The sequence below is a fragment of the Chanodichthys erythropterus genome, chromosome 2 (genome assembly GCF_024489055.1).
Source record: "Chanodichthys erythropterus isolate Z2021 chromosome 2, ASM2448905v1, whole genome shotgun sequence".
Lineage (NCBI taxonomy): Eukaryota > Metazoa > Chordata > Actinopteri > Cypriniformes > Xenocyprididae > Chanodichthys > Chanodichthys erythropterus.
In genome coordinates this window covers 16,052,065-16,069,592 of record NC_090222.1, presented here as the reverse complement: position 1 = coordinate 16,069,592, position 17,528 = coordinate 16,052,065, and the positions used below count along the sequence as shown (strand labels likewise).

At 38.5% G+C, this 17,528-nt stretch overlaps 1 protein-coding gene across 1 annotated transcript in view; it reads right to left on the bottom strand.

Annotated features, from left to right (window-relative positions):
* The window catches only part of LOC137029164 (uncharacterized), a 178,636-nt gene that overhangs the window by 47,162 nt on the left and 113,946 nt on the right, over positions 1 to 17,528 (bottom strand). Inside the window, exons 33-37 of the mRNA XM_067398702.1 lie at positions 8,854 to 8,944; positions 5,830 to 8,731; positions 5,646 to 5,736; positions 5,335 to 5,409; positions 4,890 to 4,996 (exon numbers count right to left, since the gene is read on the bottom strand). Coding sequence (XP_067254803.1) covers positions 4,890 to 4,996; positions 5,335 to 5,409; positions 5,646 to 5,736; positions 5,830 to 8,731; positions 8,854 to 8,944 — 3,266 coding nt within the window. The remainder of the gene's footprint in view (positions 1 to 4,889; positions 4,997 to 5,334; positions 5,410 to 5,645; positions 5,737 to 5,829; positions 8,732 to 8,853; positions 8,945 to 17,528) is intronic.

The following is a 17,528-nucleotide window of genomic DNA, read 5'->3' as shown; positions in this document are numbered from 1 at the left end:
TTCTGCATCTTTTCCTGCCACAGTACCTCATGCGGTCTGGGCATGTGTCACACTGAGTTTCGAACCCACGATGCAGAGCATTCGGGATCCGTGGCGTAACACATTGAGCTAATCAGCCATGCAAGTTCATCAGTATGCTAAGCAGAGGTTTCAGTGTGAGAAAGAGTTCACAAAAAAAAAAGCTTCATAGCATGTTAACCATATTAGTATGCAAAGTTATTTAATGCCAACTAAGTTTTGGTTAACCTGTTGACTGAAGACCACATTAGAAAGAATAGCAATAGTTTAGCATGCTAAGCAATTACTGTGCTAAGCTAACTAGCATAAGACAACAAACACAAGCAAGGTCACATTCAGAGATGAATATCTCGGAAATGGTAGTGAATATCAAAAATCTGTTCAGTCATTTCTGTGCGGCTCGGTCCAAAGATCATCTGAGCTGATTTTGGACAAAATTGACCAAAATTTGTAGGAGGAGTAGCGAAAAAACTGTTTTTCATTTACTTCAATATGGCAGACAGGTACATTTAAGGAAAATGGCAAATGATACATTGTCGGAATCGGCATAAGCCAGGGAATAAAATGACATGAAGCATACACATTTTGGAAAGTGTTTTCAAAAGTTATAAGCGTTTTTGAAATAATCATTACATCTGTGGAACAGTAGGTGGCGCTGTGCTGAAACTTCTCAGGTACCTTCACGACCTTCTAAAGGTCATACATACCAATTTTTGTGAAGATATGTCAAATTGTTTAAAAGATATCGCAATTTATGACAAAATTCAAAATGGCGGACACGTGATACATCCAATATTGACAGAATCGGTATCGTCGGATTCGGCATGATCCAAGGAATCCATAGACACCAAGATCTTGATTTTCTGACAAACTGTTCAAAAGTTATTGGCCAAAATAGCCATTTTTCATATCTCATGACCTGTAGGTGGCGCTGTTCCCAAGTTTGGCATAGACCCTCAGACCATGGTTCTGATGAAGCGTACCAATTTTTGTTTCGATTGCTCAAAGTTTGGCCGAGATACAGCCTCTATACTAATTTCGGGTCGACCTCGTTAACTTCGTGACATCATAACCTTTGAACAAAGATGAATAAAAAAAATCTGTTCAGTCATTTCTGTGCGGCTCAGTCCAAAGATAATCTGATCAAAGATTGGACAAAATTGGACAAATTTTGAAGGAGGAGAAGCGAAAAAAAAAAACAAATACTGTACTTTTCAAAATGGCCGCTACTGTAATGGGTGGAGACTTAATGTAAGAAGTTGAATAGCATCAGCATGAAGAGACGAATCAGATGAACTAAATTTAACTCACTATTCTCACTATATTCACTATTCATGAGCATCTCTACAACTGTGCCAAATTTCATCATTTTCTCATGTTCCGTTGATAGGGCTGCCATAGACTCCCATTCGGGAGGAAGAATAATAATAATAAAAGGGAAAACGTACAATTACAATAGGGGCTACAGCCCCTTCGGGGCTTGGCCCCTAATTATGTTCTTTGTAGTTAACAGAGGAAGACGGTGGAGCTGATGGGGACACCATGCAGTCTGAGAATGAGGATGAGCAGGAGAGTGTAAGTGTACAATAGCTGATATTATATAGGTTTTCAATTTAAATAATGATCATGCCTTTAATGGTGGTTTTCCCTTTTTTTAGTGATAATACTGCTGAATCTGATGAACCTTTTGTTTTGTTTTTTAGCAACAGCCTCCCTGCAAACTGCCCAGGAAGATTCCACTGGAGGAGCTGTTTGCTGAGGAAGAGGCACAGAACATAGTGTCACAGCAGAGCTCAATGTCCATCAAGAAACAAGTGGAGAGAGAGCTGCAGATATACCAGGAAGTTCCACCGGTCCTTATGTCTGAGGACCCTGCTGCATGGTGGTGGAACCAACAAAAGACTTATCCTTTGCTGTCAAATCTCGCTTTCTCCTATTTATGCGTTCAAGCTTCTTCTACACCCAGGGAACGTGTTTTCTCCACAGCAGGAGATGCTATCTGTCCAGAATGCTCACGAAGGCAGATATGATCACTTTCCTAAACAAGAACTGTTTCTGATTTTATACTGTACCTGCTGCTAATCTGGACTGCGTTTTACAAGTTGTTTCTTATTGTTTATTTGCTATTCTGCACCAGGTTAGCCCATCAGTGGGAACATGGTAACCTGTTCAAATACCTGCAGCATCATACACTCATGTGTAAATGTGTTTTCAAAAATAAAAATGAGGTTTTCAAAAATAAAGCTCTCTTGAGGAAAGTGTACCCCTATAAAAATATATTCATAATTTATAATATTTATATTCAAGTTCATAGATTTGATATTTATATTGTAGTTGAAAACAGCCCTGTGAGAAATAAAGTTCATAAAAAGTAAAAAGTTCATAGAATTAAAATTGATGGAGAAGGTCAGACTATTTCCTTCAGAAAGACCGTTGGTTAGCTAGCTCATTTAAAATATCCTAAACTTTTTTTTAACCCTGCCTCTTAAAAGAATCGAAATCGAGAATCGTTAGGAACCGGAATCGAAACAAGGAATCAGAATCCGAATCGCTCAAATTCAAACGATACCCAACCCTAGTTACAACAGAAGGATGGATATCTGCAGAGAGCCTGGCTACTAAGATGGGTGTGAGGGTCAATCAGACTAACACAAAGATTATTGAAAAGTTTGTTTGATTGTTTACCAATGGACTAAACATTTGCATTAGAAAAAATGGATGACGAGGAATCCTCTTTCCCAGAGCTAAAATTTTAAATTGCTGTTGAAGAATTTTCAGAACAAGAAGGGAGTCTGCTTAAATTTAACTCCTCAACTTTAACATTTTAGTAATGCTAGGAAAAAAAAAAAAAAAAAAAAAATATATATATATATATATATATATATATATATATATATATATATATATATATATATACAGTGGTTACGGAAAGTATTCAGCTTTAGGAAAGCCACACACCTGTCTATATAAGACCTTACAGCTCACAGTGCATGTCAGAGCAAATGAGAGTCATGAGGTCAAAGGAACTGCCTGAAGAGCTCAGAGACAGAATTGGGGCAAGGCACAGATCTGGCCAAGGTTACAAAAACAATTCTGCTGCACTTAAGGTTCCTAAGAGCACAGTGGCCTCCCTAATCCTTAAATGGAAGACGTTTGGGATGACCAGAACCCTTCCTACAGCTGGCAGTCTGGCCAAACTGAGCTATCGGGGGAGAAGAGCCTTGGTGAGAGAGGTAAAGAAGAACCCAAAGATCACTGTGGCTGAGCTCCAGAGATGCAGTCGGGAGATGGGAGAAAGTTGTAGAAAGTCAACCATCACTGCAGCCCTCCACCAGCCGGGGCTTTATGGCAGAGTGGCCCGACGGAAGCCACTCCTCAGTGCAAGACACATGAAAGCCCACCTGAAGGACTCCAAGATGGTGAGAAATAAGATTCTCTGGTCTGATGAGACCAAGATAGAACTTTTTGGCCTGAATTCTAAGCGGTATGTGTGGAGAAAACCAGGCACTGCTCATCACCTGTCCAATACAGTCCCAACAGTGAAGCATGGTGGTGGCAGCATCATGCTGTGGGGGTGTTTTTCAGCTACAGGGACAGGACGACTGGTTGCAATTGAGGGAAAGATGAATGCCGCCAAGTACAGGGATATCCTGGACGAAAACCTTCTCCAGAGTGCTCAGGGCCTCAGACTGGGCCGAAGGTTTACCTTCCAACAAGACAATGACCCTAAGCACACAGCTAAAATAACGAAGGAGTGGCTTTACAACAACTCCGTGACTGTTCTTGAATGGCCCAGTCAGAGCCCAGACTTAAACCCAATTGAACATCTCTGGAGAGACCTAAAAATGGCTGTCCACCAACGTTTACCATCCAACCTGACAGAACTGGAGAGGATCTGCAAGGAGGAATGGCAGAGGATCCCCAAATCCAGGTGTGAAAAACTTGTTGCATCTTTCCCAAAAAGACTCATGGCTTTATTAGATCAAAATGGTGCTTCTACTAAATACTGAGCAAAGGGTCTGAATACTTAGGACCATGTGATATTTCAGTTTTTCTTTTTTAATAAATCTGCAAAAATGTCAACAATTCTGTGTTTTTCTGTCAATATGGGGTACTGTGTGTACATTAATGAGGAAAAAAATGAACTGAAACGATTTTAGCAAATGGCTGCAATATAACAAAGAATGAAACATTTAAGGGGGTCTGAATACTTTCCGTACCCACTGTATACAGGCTTCACATCTTCATTCTTTGGAAGGACTTAAAGAATCAAAATGGCAGGAGGAATTTGGATTAGAGGCTTCCCCTAAAGGTAGCTGGAGGACCCTATACAAACCTCCCATTGAGAAAAGGACTGGAGACCTTCAGTGGAGGATTGTGCATGGTATAATAGCTACAAACAGATACAGAGCACACACTGATCCACAGATAGGGAATGAGTGTCCTTTTTGTGGAGAAACTGAAACCATTTTTCATTTATTTTCCCAATGTATGAGACTACAACCATTGTTTACTCAAATGGAAGAATGGTGTCAGAATATGGGGGAAGTATTTTCTATAATGTCTTTTATTTATGGACCTAAATATAGTTGGAATAGAAAACAAATTAATGTTTTAATTAACTTTTTGTTTGGTAGAGCCAAAATGGCAATATGGTTGTCATGGAAAAGTAAACTTTGTGGTGTGGGGTCAATTGATTCTGTGTTCATTTTAAAGGGTTTAATAAAATCAAGATTAAAAATAGAATATGCTTTTTATAATCTGGTTGAACACACACACACACACACATCTTGTTCACTATCCTTGTAGGGACTCTCCATAGACACATATATTTTATATGTTTGTCAAAAACGTTTTTACAGATGAAAAACTTGCCTGGTTCATAGTAATCATAAACTGTCGCAGGAGCTGGTTGAACTAATCCAATGGGCACACTTTGCTTAGCTCCAAATGCTATACAGGTCCCATCTTCATTTATCTGAGGGGTGACAGAGATTAAAAATAATAATAATTAAATATAGGTAGATATGATTAATTAGGGTCAGTTTTTACAGACAGGACTTAGGCTAAGGCAGGATTAAGCCTTATTTCAATTAGGGTATTTAAGTAACTTTTATAAATGTACCCTAGAAAAACAAACAAACAAACATACATCACTGGTGTGCCTCTAGAGACAAATCAATGGCTCTGACGTATTTTAAGGTATGTCAGTGCAAGTTGCTTTCAGTTAAAACAGCTCTAACATGCATTTTAGTCTAGGACTAGATCAAGCCTTGTCTGTGAAATTGAGGGTAGAACTGTGTTTGTGCTCCTCACCTCATTGAAGTACAACAGCACTCTTCCATCTGTGAGCTCATAGTGAGAAATATACCTGCCCACAAGGTCTTTCAGCTGTAAATGCAATAAATAACAGAAAATGAGAAAAATAGAAACAACAGAAGAAAGCAAAATGCAGAATGGCATTTCATAAGATGCAGTCAGAAGATTTAAAAAAAATATATGTATTTTAATTAAATATTTTAAATAAAAACATTCCAAAAGTTAATGAAAATATAATTATTTATTTAAACTTAATCTTTCAAAATGCCATGTCAGGTCAAAAGTTTTTGGATAAGATTATGGCTAACCCTTTCCAGATCTGTATTGATTGCTTCAAAGCCACTAAGTAGAGTGATGTCAGCAATAGCCATTCCAGAGAGCTTCCTCCCCTGTGCGAAACTGTGAAGGAACAGATGATTCTAATAGTATTTAAAAGAGCAGATTATGATTAAGGCAACTGTTGTTTGTCAGAAGTCTATTTTTTTCCCTCACCTGACACACACTGTATAGACCACATAATTTTGTTTGTTTTCTCCTTGTCTGATGTGAGCATCAAACCACTCACTGCCCAACTGGGTGAAATCTTCCTCCAGATTCCTCTCTTCTGAATCTTTAGATGGCTTTTTGGAATTGGAAGTTTCTACTTTCTTCTCTTCTGAATTAGCAGTTTCTCCCTTCTTCCCTTCTGACTTTTTAGATGGCTCTTTGGAATGGGATGTGTCTCCCTTCCTCTCTTCTGAATTAGCAGTTTCTCCCTTCTTCCCTTCTGACTTTTTAGAGGGCTCTTTGGAATGGGATGTGTCTCCCTTCCTCTCTTCTGAATTAGCAGTTTCTCCCTTCTTCCCTTCTAACTTTTTAGATGGCTCTTTGGAATGGGATGTGTCTCCCTTCCTCTCTTCTGAATTAGCAGTTTCTCCCTTCCTCTCTTCTGAATTAGCAGTTTCTCCCTTCTTCCCTTCTGACTTTTTAGATGGCTCTTTGGAATGGGATGTGTCTCCCTTCCTCTCTTCTGAATTAGCAGTTTCTCCCTTCTTCCCTTCTAACTTTTTAGATGGCTCTTTGGAATGGGATGTGTCTCCCTTCCTCTCTTCTGAATTAGAAGTTTCTCCCTTCTTCCCTTCTGACTTTTTAGAGGGCTCTTTGGAATGGGATATGTCTCCCTTCCTCTCTTCTGAATTAGCAGTTTCTCCCTTCTTCCCTTCTAACTTTTTAGATGGCTCTTTGGAATGGGATGTATCTCCCTTCCTCTCTTCTGAATTAGCAGTTTCTCCCTTCTTCCCTTCTGACTTTTTAGAGGGCTCTTTGGAATGGGATATGTCTCCCTTCTTCTCTTCTGAATTAGCAGTTTCTCCCTTCTTCCCTTCTGACTTTTTAGAGGGCTCTTTGGAAAGGGATGTGTCTCCCTTCCTCTCTTCTGAATTAGCAGTTTCTCCCTTCCTCTCTTCTGAATTAGCAGTTTCTCCCTTCTTCCCATCTGACTTTTTAGAGGGCTCTTTGGAATGGGATGTGTCTCCCTTCCTCTCTTCTGAATTAGCAGTTTCTCCCTTCTTCCCTTCTAACTTTTTAGATGGCTCTTTGGAATGGGATATGTCTCCCTTCCTCTCTTCTGAATTAGCAGATTCTCCCTTCTTCCCTTCTGACTTTTTAGAGGGCTCTTTGGAATGGGATGTATCTCCCTTTCTCTCTTCTGAATTAGCAGTTTCTCCCTTCTTCCCTTCTGACTTTTTAGAGGGCTCTTTGGAATGGGATGTGTCTCCCTTCCTCTCTTCTGAATTAGCAGTGTCTCCCTTCTTCCCTTCTAACTTTTTAGATGGCTCTTTGGAATGGGATGTGTCTCCCTTCCTCTCTTCTGAATTAGCAGTTTCTCCCTTCTTCCCTTCTGACTTTTTAGAGGGCTCTTTGGGATGGGATGTGTCTCCCTTTCTCTCTTCTGAATTAGCAGTTTCTCCCTTCTTCCCTTCTGACTTTTTAGAGGGCTCTTTGGAATGGGATGTGTCTCCCTTTCTCTCTTCTGAATTAGCAGTTTCTCCCTTCTTCCCTTCTGACTTTTTAGAGGGCTCTTTGGAATGGGATGTGTCTCCCTTCCTCTCTTCTGAATTAGCAGTTTCTCCCTTCTTCCCTTCTAACTTTTTAGATGGCTCTTTGGAATTGGATGTGTCTCCCTTCCTCTCTTCTGAATTAGCAGTTTCTCCCTTCTTCCCTTCTGACTTTTTAGAGGGCTCTTTGGAATTGGAAGTTTTTTCCTTCCTCTCTTCTGGACGAGCAGTTTCTTCCTTCATCCTAAGTGCAGTTTTAAAATGTTCTTTGGGATGGGGTGTTTCTCCCTTCCTTTCTTCTGAAGAAGCAGTTTCTTCCTTCATCCTTTGTGAAATTTTAAAATACTTTTTGGAATGGGATGTTTCTCCCTTCCTCTCTTCTGAATTAGAAGATTCTCGCCTCTTCCCTTCAGACTTTTTAGAGGGCTCTTTGGAATGGGGTGTTTCTCCCTTTCTCTCTTCTGAAGATTCTCCCCTCTTCCCTTCAGACTTTTTAGAGGGCTCTTTGGAATGGGGTGTTTCTCTCTTCCTCTCTTCTGAAGATTCTCCCCTCTTCCCTTCTGACTTTTTAGAGGGCTCTTTGGAATGGGGTGTTTCTCCCTTCCTCTCTTCTGAATTAGAAGATTCTCCCCTCTTCCCTTCTGACTTTTTAGAGGGCTCTTTGGAATGGGATGTTTCTCTCTTCCTCTCTTCTGAATTAGAAGATTCTCCCCTCTTCCCTTCTGACTTTTTAGAGGGCTTTTTGGAATGGGGTGTTTCTCCCTTCCTCTCTTCTGAAGATTCTCCCCTCTTCCCTTCTGACTTTTTAGAGGGCTCTTTGGAATGGGGTGTTTCTCCCTTCCTCTCTTCTGAATTAGAAGATTCTCCCCTCTTCCCTTCTGACTTTTTAGAGGGCTCTTTGGAATGGGATGTTTCTCTCTTCCTCTCTTCTGAAGATTCTCCCCTCTTCCCTTCTGACTTTTTAGAGGGCTTTTTGGAATGGGGTGTTTCTCCCTTCCTCTCTTCTGAAGATTCTCCCCTCTTCCCTTCTGACTTTTTAGAGGGCTCTTTGGAATGGGGTGTTTCTCCCTTCCTCTCTTCTGAATTAGAAGATTCTCCCCTCTTCCCTTCTGACTTTTTAGAGGGCTTTTTGGAATGGGGTGTTTCTCCCTTCCTCTCTTCTGAAGATTCTCCCCTCTTCCCTTCTGACTTTTTAGAGGGCTTTTTGGAATGGGGTGTTTCTCCCTTCCTCTCTTCTGAAGATTCTCCCCTCTTCCCTTCTGACTTTTTAGAGGGCTCTTTGGAATGGGGTGTTTCTCCCTTCCTCTCTTCTGATGATTTAGTGTCCTCTTTGGAACTGGAACTTTCTTGTTCTTTAGCTAAAATAGATTTTTGTAAGAATAATTGCACAGTGACAAAATGTAACAAAAATAAATGAATAAAGTTAAATGTATAGTTAAATTAAGTTTGAGTTTTTTTTCTTGGATAATTCATAACTCACGTTTGTGTTCCACTTTTCTCTCTACAGTCACTTGTATTGACAAATCAGCACAGTTGGAGTCTTCCTTAAGAGCATAATAAGTCTTTGCCACCTACAGTAACAAAAAAACTCAATGAAAGTTAACACAGTTGGTGGGCTGTCCATTTATATATTTGGGGTCAGTAAGACATTTTTATGTTTTTGAAGTCTCTTATGCTAACAAAGGCTTAATAAAAAAATAAATAAAAAAACTGTAAAACAGTAATATTGTGAAATATTATTAGCATTTAAATAACTTTTATATTTGAATATATTTTACAATTTAATTAATTAATGTGATGGCAAAGTTGAATTTAAAAGCCATTACTCCAGTCTTCAGTGTCACATGATCCCTCAGAAATCATTCTAATATGCTGATTTGGTGCTAAAGAAACATTTCTTATTATCAAAGTTAAAAACATTTGTGCTGCTCAATATTTTGGTGGTAATGGTGACAATTTTTTTTTTTTACAGTATTCAATACAGTATTCTTTGTGAATAGATCTGGTGAGGCTGTTTCCGATCAAAATATTTGATTTTGAAGACGTTGAAAATGATATAGTTTTGAGAATATGTTTGAGATTGCAAATATGAGCCTATTCACAATCTCAAACATTTTCTCAAAACTATATAATTTTCAATAATTTTCATCTTCAAAATCAAATATTTTGATTTTATATTCTCAAAACTATCATTGGCTGAATGTCTTGGGAAATGAGCTCTGACAAGTACAGTGATCATGGCACAAAACATCTACTTAAACTGAGCCATTCCAAGCTCCAAAAGTTAACAAAATATGATTTATTTTATTCTTCTGTAATTGTTACTGGGTAGTTTTATATTATCGTGACAGGTAGAGATCCATCCGTGTTAGATATAGATCCGGGTAACTAACATTCATGAATTTTAGGCAAGGCAATTTTATATGTATAGCACATATCATACACAATGGTAAACATAAGAATACATAAATAATTGAAATAAAACACATTAAAAAATGAAATAAAAACAAGAAAAATAATTAAAAGAATAAATAGATGATACATATAAAATAAAGTACAATCAGCTCGGACATAGATATGTTTTGAGTCTGGATTTGAATACTGTTGGAGCACATCTGATCACTTCAGGAAGCTGGTTCCAGCTGCGGCTGGCGTAACAGCTAAAAGCAGACTCTCCTTGCTTTGAGTGAACCCTTGGTATTTCTAAGTGACTTGATCCTGATGATCTGAGCAGTGTTGGGCATGTTACTTTTAAAAAAGTAATTAGAAGTTACTAGTTCTCACAAATAGTAACTTAGTAATGGAGTTATATCATTATAAAAGTAACCAGGGAAAGTAACTATTGTGTTACTTTAAAATATATATATTTTTTAAAAATGTCAATTTACTTGGATGCCCTCAATATTTAAATGTAAGTCTAAAAATAAATTATGTATGATCCAACTCGTGACTTGCGATCCGCTCTTGCTCACGACATCACCAACACGTAGCCATTAATGAAAACGTAGTTGCATAATTGTTTTAATAAGCCTATGCTATGTTTTAAATTAATCTGTGAACAGCATTAGTAAGATATGTGACCAGTCACGGAAAGTAGGGACACAAGTCGGTTCTGGGGCATTTTGAGTTATTCACAGATTCTGAAAGTGTACTCCAAGCTTTCCAACGATGTGTGACACATGGAAATCTGATAATATTTGGAGAAGTTGTGGCCATTTGAAGGTAGGCACTCAAGAAAGCTCTACAGGGAGAAAATCACGTCTAAAGTTGCAGTTCTCGCCTGTTCTCACCTGCTGGGAGTGACAATAGGGCTCATTTACATCTCATTTAGATAAGCCATACCCCCTGTAAAGCTACATGGACCGTATACTATTAATAATAAAGGTTAATGTGCATTGTAAATGTCAGTAATTTATCTTTTTTGACTTTTATAAAAAAGATTTAGAGGCTAAAACATTTTTTTTTGTCAAAACTCTATTTCAACTTGTGCATTGTAGATAACATGTTGCAAGACACTCCTTTAAAATCTCCCCATCATTTTTAATGTTATTGTAATGTTTATGTAAAGAAAAAGTACATATTGATGCTAATTTTATTTGTTATTTGCTGGTTTTCCACATAAAACTTGGTGAATTGACTTTTTGAACAGGATTCTGTGATAACCGTGATCATTTTGGTCACTATAATCATGAAATTAAATTTTCTCATCTGAGAAGCCTGTTTAAGAAGAATAGGGAATCCAGGAACTAACTGGACTAACAGAGGCCAGAGATCGCTAACTATGGCTATTCAAAACACTTTTCAAGACAATAAATACACGATTGAGACGATGTCTGCATGTATTGACTGAATTTGCCTCTGAATAGCGCTCCCTCCGTGGGCGTGGCCGCATTAGCGGATAATGAGCTGAATCACAGACTTCTGACATGGCTCTCTTTTCATACAGATTACATAAACACAGAAGGTTTGTTTTCGATTTGACTTACACGTTTTAAAACTTGACATTTCAATGTTTTTTCAGACATAAGTATAATTTTTTTATGATTAGTATTCACTAAGTTACAGTTCATTTTCTGAGAACTATCAGATTGGACTTCGTCCAGAGGGAGATGAGAGATCACGCATCATGTTAGTTTTCTTTATTTTTCAAAAAGCACAACATTTTGTTTTTACTCTGAGTGTACACAAATAAACGAAGACATTCTATAGTTTCAATTGATATATTATGTCTCTATGGCTACATTCACACTGCAGGCTGAAACGACCCAATTCCGATTTTTTTGCCCCTATGCGACCTGTATCTGATCTTTTCATGACAGTCTGAACGACACAGATCCGATCTTTTCAAATGTGACCCAGGCCACTTGGGTATGTGGTCCTGAATCCGATACGTATCCGATCTTTTGAAATGCGACCTCCGTCTGAACGGCCAGACCACATGTATCCGACCCGTACGTCATTGATACGCTACAAATGTCATAATTGTGCGTTGAAGTAGACGGGAACGAGAAGATAAACAACAACCATGGCGGACGATGCTGCTGAGACCAGTCAATGGAAGGGAAGCGAGGTCACAGATTTAATTAATATTTGGGGTGACAGCTCTATTCAGGCCAAACTCGAGGGCTCTTATTGGAACCGGGCGGTTTACGAAAACATTTCCAGCAAAATGGCCGAGCGTGGTTACAGACGATCCTGGCTCCAATGCCAGCGAAAAATAAAAAGCCTCCGAGCCAAATACAAGGAGGTTAAAGCCTGGAACAAACAAGGTGGCCGTCTACTTCCGCAAACAACGAGTGACGTCGTTGACCGTTGCGTACTCTTCTGCGCATGCGGGTCACTTTTGGGTCATTTCACGTTCACACAGGAGATCACAAAAGGTCGCATTTAATTGAAAATGTGAACGGCCTTGCAAAAAAATCGAATTTTTTCAAAAAATCGGAATTGAGCATTAAGCCCTGCAGTGTGAACGTAGCCTATGACAAAAAATGACGGAGTATTTTAAGTCTGTTTTGCTGCAATGTGAAAAAAATCCTGCAAAATGCGCCGACGCGTTACCCGACTCCAGAGAGGTAATGTCTTATTATGCCGCTTTCATCGTCGCTCAGATCGTCTTCAGAATCAGTGAGCACTTGTTCATAAGCATCCGGCTTGTCGAAGAAATACTTCAAAACATTTTCGGTGTAACGGCCACGGTTCTTCATTGAATTTTGATATCAGCTTGCTTGGGTCTCCTGTTTCTCACACTTTTCTCCTGAGACACAAACTCTCACAATGGTATGCTTTAAAGTTTTAGAAGACATCTTAACAACATCACACACTGTGCTCATATTTTTCTCCTTTACTAGAGACTCTGGATCACTCACATTTGTCTCCTCTAAAGTTTAAAAGAGATCTCAATAACATCACACACTGTGCTCAGACTTTTCTCCTAAACTAAAGACTCCAAAGCTCCCACATTTGTCTCCTCTAAAATTTAGAAGAGATCTCAACAACATCACACATTGTGCTCAGACTTTTCTCCTCAGCTAGAGACACTGGATCTCTCACACTTGTCTTTTCTGAAGTTTCAAAAGAGATCTCTGGTGTTCTCACATTTGTCTCCTCTAAATTTGTGATCTCAACAACTTTGCAATGTGTATACCAAGTCAAATGTCTCAATGTGAACTCAAACATTTCTATCATATACTATGTATTAATAATCAAATTAGTCAAGAATTGGGTCATAAGTCAGTTGTGTGTACTCTTATTTCTCTTAAGGCATTTTAGGAGAAACATCTGAGACCGTGTTGATACAACAATGTCGCTATATGCCTATTCAAAAGAGGCGAAGCTTGATGATGCAAAGTTTTAGAGAGAAATCTTGGGACATGTGGTCTCCATCTCAATGGATGGTGCAAAAGAATAGGAATTGGACTCGGAAACAAATCATGTTCATGGATGAGATTATTAACGTTATTGTAGTATGAAGCAGAGCAGGACCGAGTGTTGTGGGAGTTGAACGAGGCCGCTGGAGTGATTGCGCAACACACAAGCAGCAGAAATTTTATTATGACACAGTCGCCGGCACCGCTTTCGCTTTTCCGGTCTTGAGTATGAGGTAACAGCTCCGTTTTATTAGATACATTTGAGAGTGTTGAAAATTATGTTATAACATTACTCTGTGCGTTTGCTCGGTGGCTGCTGTGAGACACTTGTTTGAGACACACTGCAGTAAGATCGATTTTAGAATATCATATTAAATGCTGGATGGCTTGTGTTGATAAATGGCATGCAATTAATTTTAAAACGTATTGTATGATGGAGAAAATTATGTATTACTGTTACTAAAGATAAAGCTGCATCTGATTATGCTATGTTAGCTACTTGACAAAATAGTGTTTTTCTCAGAGGCATGGTAAAGCATGGTACTCGAAAAAAGAAAATTGATTTAAACAATAAGACTAAACGTGTTGAGCTATATAACAAAAATTTGTTTTCTGTCTATAAATATATCAAAACAGTTGTTCCCTTGTCTATTAAAACGTGTAATATTTTAAAGCGTCTTTGGTGTTTCTGAGGGTAAACTGAGGGTAACACGGGTATGACGCAATTGACATGCGTCGACTCCTACGTCCCGGGGCCTTGGTTAAAATTGCAATTTTCTTTACGATTTACAAATAGTTGGAAACATTTGGGATATTGTAAGTACTCAAGTGAGCAAAATATATAACACTGGCCTAGTGGGTTTTGGATATTTTACTGCAAAAATATTACATATTGTACCTTTAATAAAGATCAAAATTAAATCAAAATTAAAAGTTGTTTCAGGATATTGATCTAGGTGTTAGAAGCAAAATTCTGCCATCTCTTGGTTAGAAAAAAGCTTGAAGAAATTACAGTTTTAGAAAAAAGGGACAATTACCAGATCTGGCCAGCAAAGGCCCATAGAGATCCATTCATTTCATTTTTTCTGGATGTGGCTTACTGCTCTTTTGTGATGAATATTTTGTGTATATATATATATATATATATATATATATATATATATATATATATATATATATATATATATATATATATATATATATATATACACTCCTGAACAAAATCTTAAGACCAGGGGAAACATTACAAGTATTCGCATTTTGCACTGCTGGATCGTAACTAGGTTGTAAGTTCTGCTTCAAAATGCCAAGAGAAGAAAAAGGAGCAAGAGACAAAAAATAGAGAGTAGGCAATTTATTGAAAACTGCATTTAAACTCAAACAGGCTGTTCATCAGCTGATCAAAAGTTTAAGACCATAGCCCCAAAAAAACCCACAATACAACTAAAAGTCTCAAAAAAGGACTCAGTAGTGAGTAGCCCCACCATTCTTGTTGGTCACTTCAAACACTCGTTTTGGCATGCTTGATGCAACTGTTTCCAGGAGGCTGGTGGGAACATTGCTCCATGTGGCGAAGATGGCTTCATGAAGGGCATCCATGGTCTGGAACTGACGTCCGTTTTTGTAAACTTCTCTTGCCATCCATCCCCAAACATTCTCAATGGGATTTAGATCAGGGGAACATGCAGGATGGTCCAAAAGAACAATGTTATTCTCCTGAAAGAAGTCCTTCGTCAGGCGGGCATTGTGAATTGCAGCGTTGTCCTGTTGAAAGACCCAGTCATTACCACACAGACGAGGGCCCTCAGTCAAGAGGGATGCCCGCTGCAACATGTCCACATAGCCAGCCGCCATTTGACGCCCCTGCACAACCTGAAGCTCCATTTTCCCATTGAAGGAAAAAGCACCCCAGATCATGATGGAGCCTCCTCCACTGTGCCGCGTAGAAAACATCTCCAGTGGGATCTCCTTGTCATGCCAGTAACGTTGGAAGCCATCAGGACCATCCAGGTTAAATTTTTTCTCATCAGAGAATAAAACTTTCTTCCACCTTTCAATGTCCCATGTTTGGTGCTCCCTTGCAAATTCCAAATGGGCAAGTTTGTGGCGTGGGGGGAGACGTGGCCTTTGAAGATGTTTTTGTTCTTTAAGCCCTTCAGTCGCAGATGCCGTCTTATGGTTATTGGGCTGCAGTCAGCATCAGTAAGGGCTTTAATTTGGGTTGAGGATCGGCCTGTGTCTTCACGGACAGCCCGTAGGATCCTCCGGCTCAGTGCAGGTGAAATTTTTTGGGGTCTACCACTTGACTTTTTTGTCCCATAACTTGCAGGATCTTTTAAGAAATGTAAAATGTCTTACTGCGTCCAACCTCAGCAGCGATGGCGCGTTGCGAGAGCCCTTGTTTGTGCAGCTCAACAATCCTGCCACGTTCAAAGAAAGAAAGCCTTTTTGCCTTTGCCATCAGGAGATCATGACAGTGTGACTGTATGAAGGACAATGACATGAAAGCCAAATTTTTGCACAGATTTGAACTTTTTAAGGCTATGGTCTTAAACTTTTGATCAGCTGATGAACAGCCTGTTTGAGTTTAAATGCAGTTTTCAATAAATTGCCTACTCTATATTTTTTGTCTCTTGCTCCTTTTCTTCTCTTGGCATTTTGAAGCAGTACTTACAACCTGGTTATGATCCAGCAGCGCAAAATGCGAATACTTGTAATTTTTCCTCCGGTCTTAAGATTTTGTTAAGGTGTGTGTATATATATTTGTGCTCTAGTACCAGGCCCTCATTTACATGTGAAAATTTTCATATTTATGCAGGAATTATTTTATATATATATATATATATATATATATATATATATATATATATATATATATATATATATATATATATATACACACACACACATATATATTATGTACATATTTATTTCTTTTTTTTTTGCCACTTTCTATAAAATGCTTTATATTGCAGTCACACCCCTGTGCATGGGCGACATTTGACTTGAGGTAGGGGGGCAAATTATTTGCAGAAATTAAGCAAACAAGTTTAAGTTTGCTTGTTGTTTATTTACTCATTTATTTAATAATTAACTTAATTTTATTATCATGGGAAATGACGTGGACGATATGTGAATCAGTTTCTATCATTTAGCGAGCAACTGGTGATAAATAGAAATACCACGTCGCAATATTGAAAATATTTCCATTTTAAACCATGAAGACGAGCCACTGGATATTGAGACAAACAATGTGCAAACTTTTCAGATAACGACAGCAAACACTAAAAACAATAAGAGCATTGTGCATACTCAAGTATGTAGTACACAAAACTCATTCACACCGGCTGACACGTAAAACAAACAGATATATTTATACAGCAGTCTTATTGCTCCTTAATATTCACAGACCCCGCCTAAACCAAGTCGCGAATTTGATATATTATTGTACAGCTCTGCTTTGGTTTTATTCATCAGTCCATCAAATCACGCGTTTTTACATGACATCGCTGCATTATACTGTACATTCCTTTTTCATTACTGGATTCCGGGAGCTCTCCATCACGCACATCATACGACCCAATAAATGGAATATTCCGATAAACGGAACATGCCTGCATCTGCACAGATGGTGTTCTCGAATATAGGTGAACATGTTCGATGTGTCGTCTCCTATTGCATGTAAGCCTACTTTGCGTCCGCATTTTTTTGCAATCTGGAGGTCTACTCTCGAGGACTTTTTTTTCATATCAAAAGTATTCCCATACTGCAAATTGTAACTTATTTTTCAATGAGGGATAGAGTTTAGAGATAGCAACTTCTGTCTCTGACATTGTCTCTGCTGTATGTGTGTGGGAGGAGCAAGTTTAGAGTGTAGTTAAGTAAAAAGATGCTGTCTATGCACAAGTGAGATTCTGCGTCTTAATACTGTAAATAAGCAAATGTACACAATATGATAATCGTACGTGTTCATACCATATATACCGTCATACCGGTATATCGTTGCAACCCTAATGTGTGCACAATTGTGTGTGGACCCTTGTACATGCTGAGTCAGATCAAAAGTATTTAAAACTGACTATGATTTCTTTTGTCATATTGAATTCTGCATTATTTATGTGGATGTTAAAGTCTCCAGTAATAGCAAAACAGTAAAACTCTGAGGAAATTGTAAAGTCCTCAACAAATACTGGAGAGTATTTTGGAGGCCTGCATATAACTATAAGTAGAATGCATGGAGCACCTTTTAACACACTACCCAGATATTCGAAAGAAAAGTAATCACCAA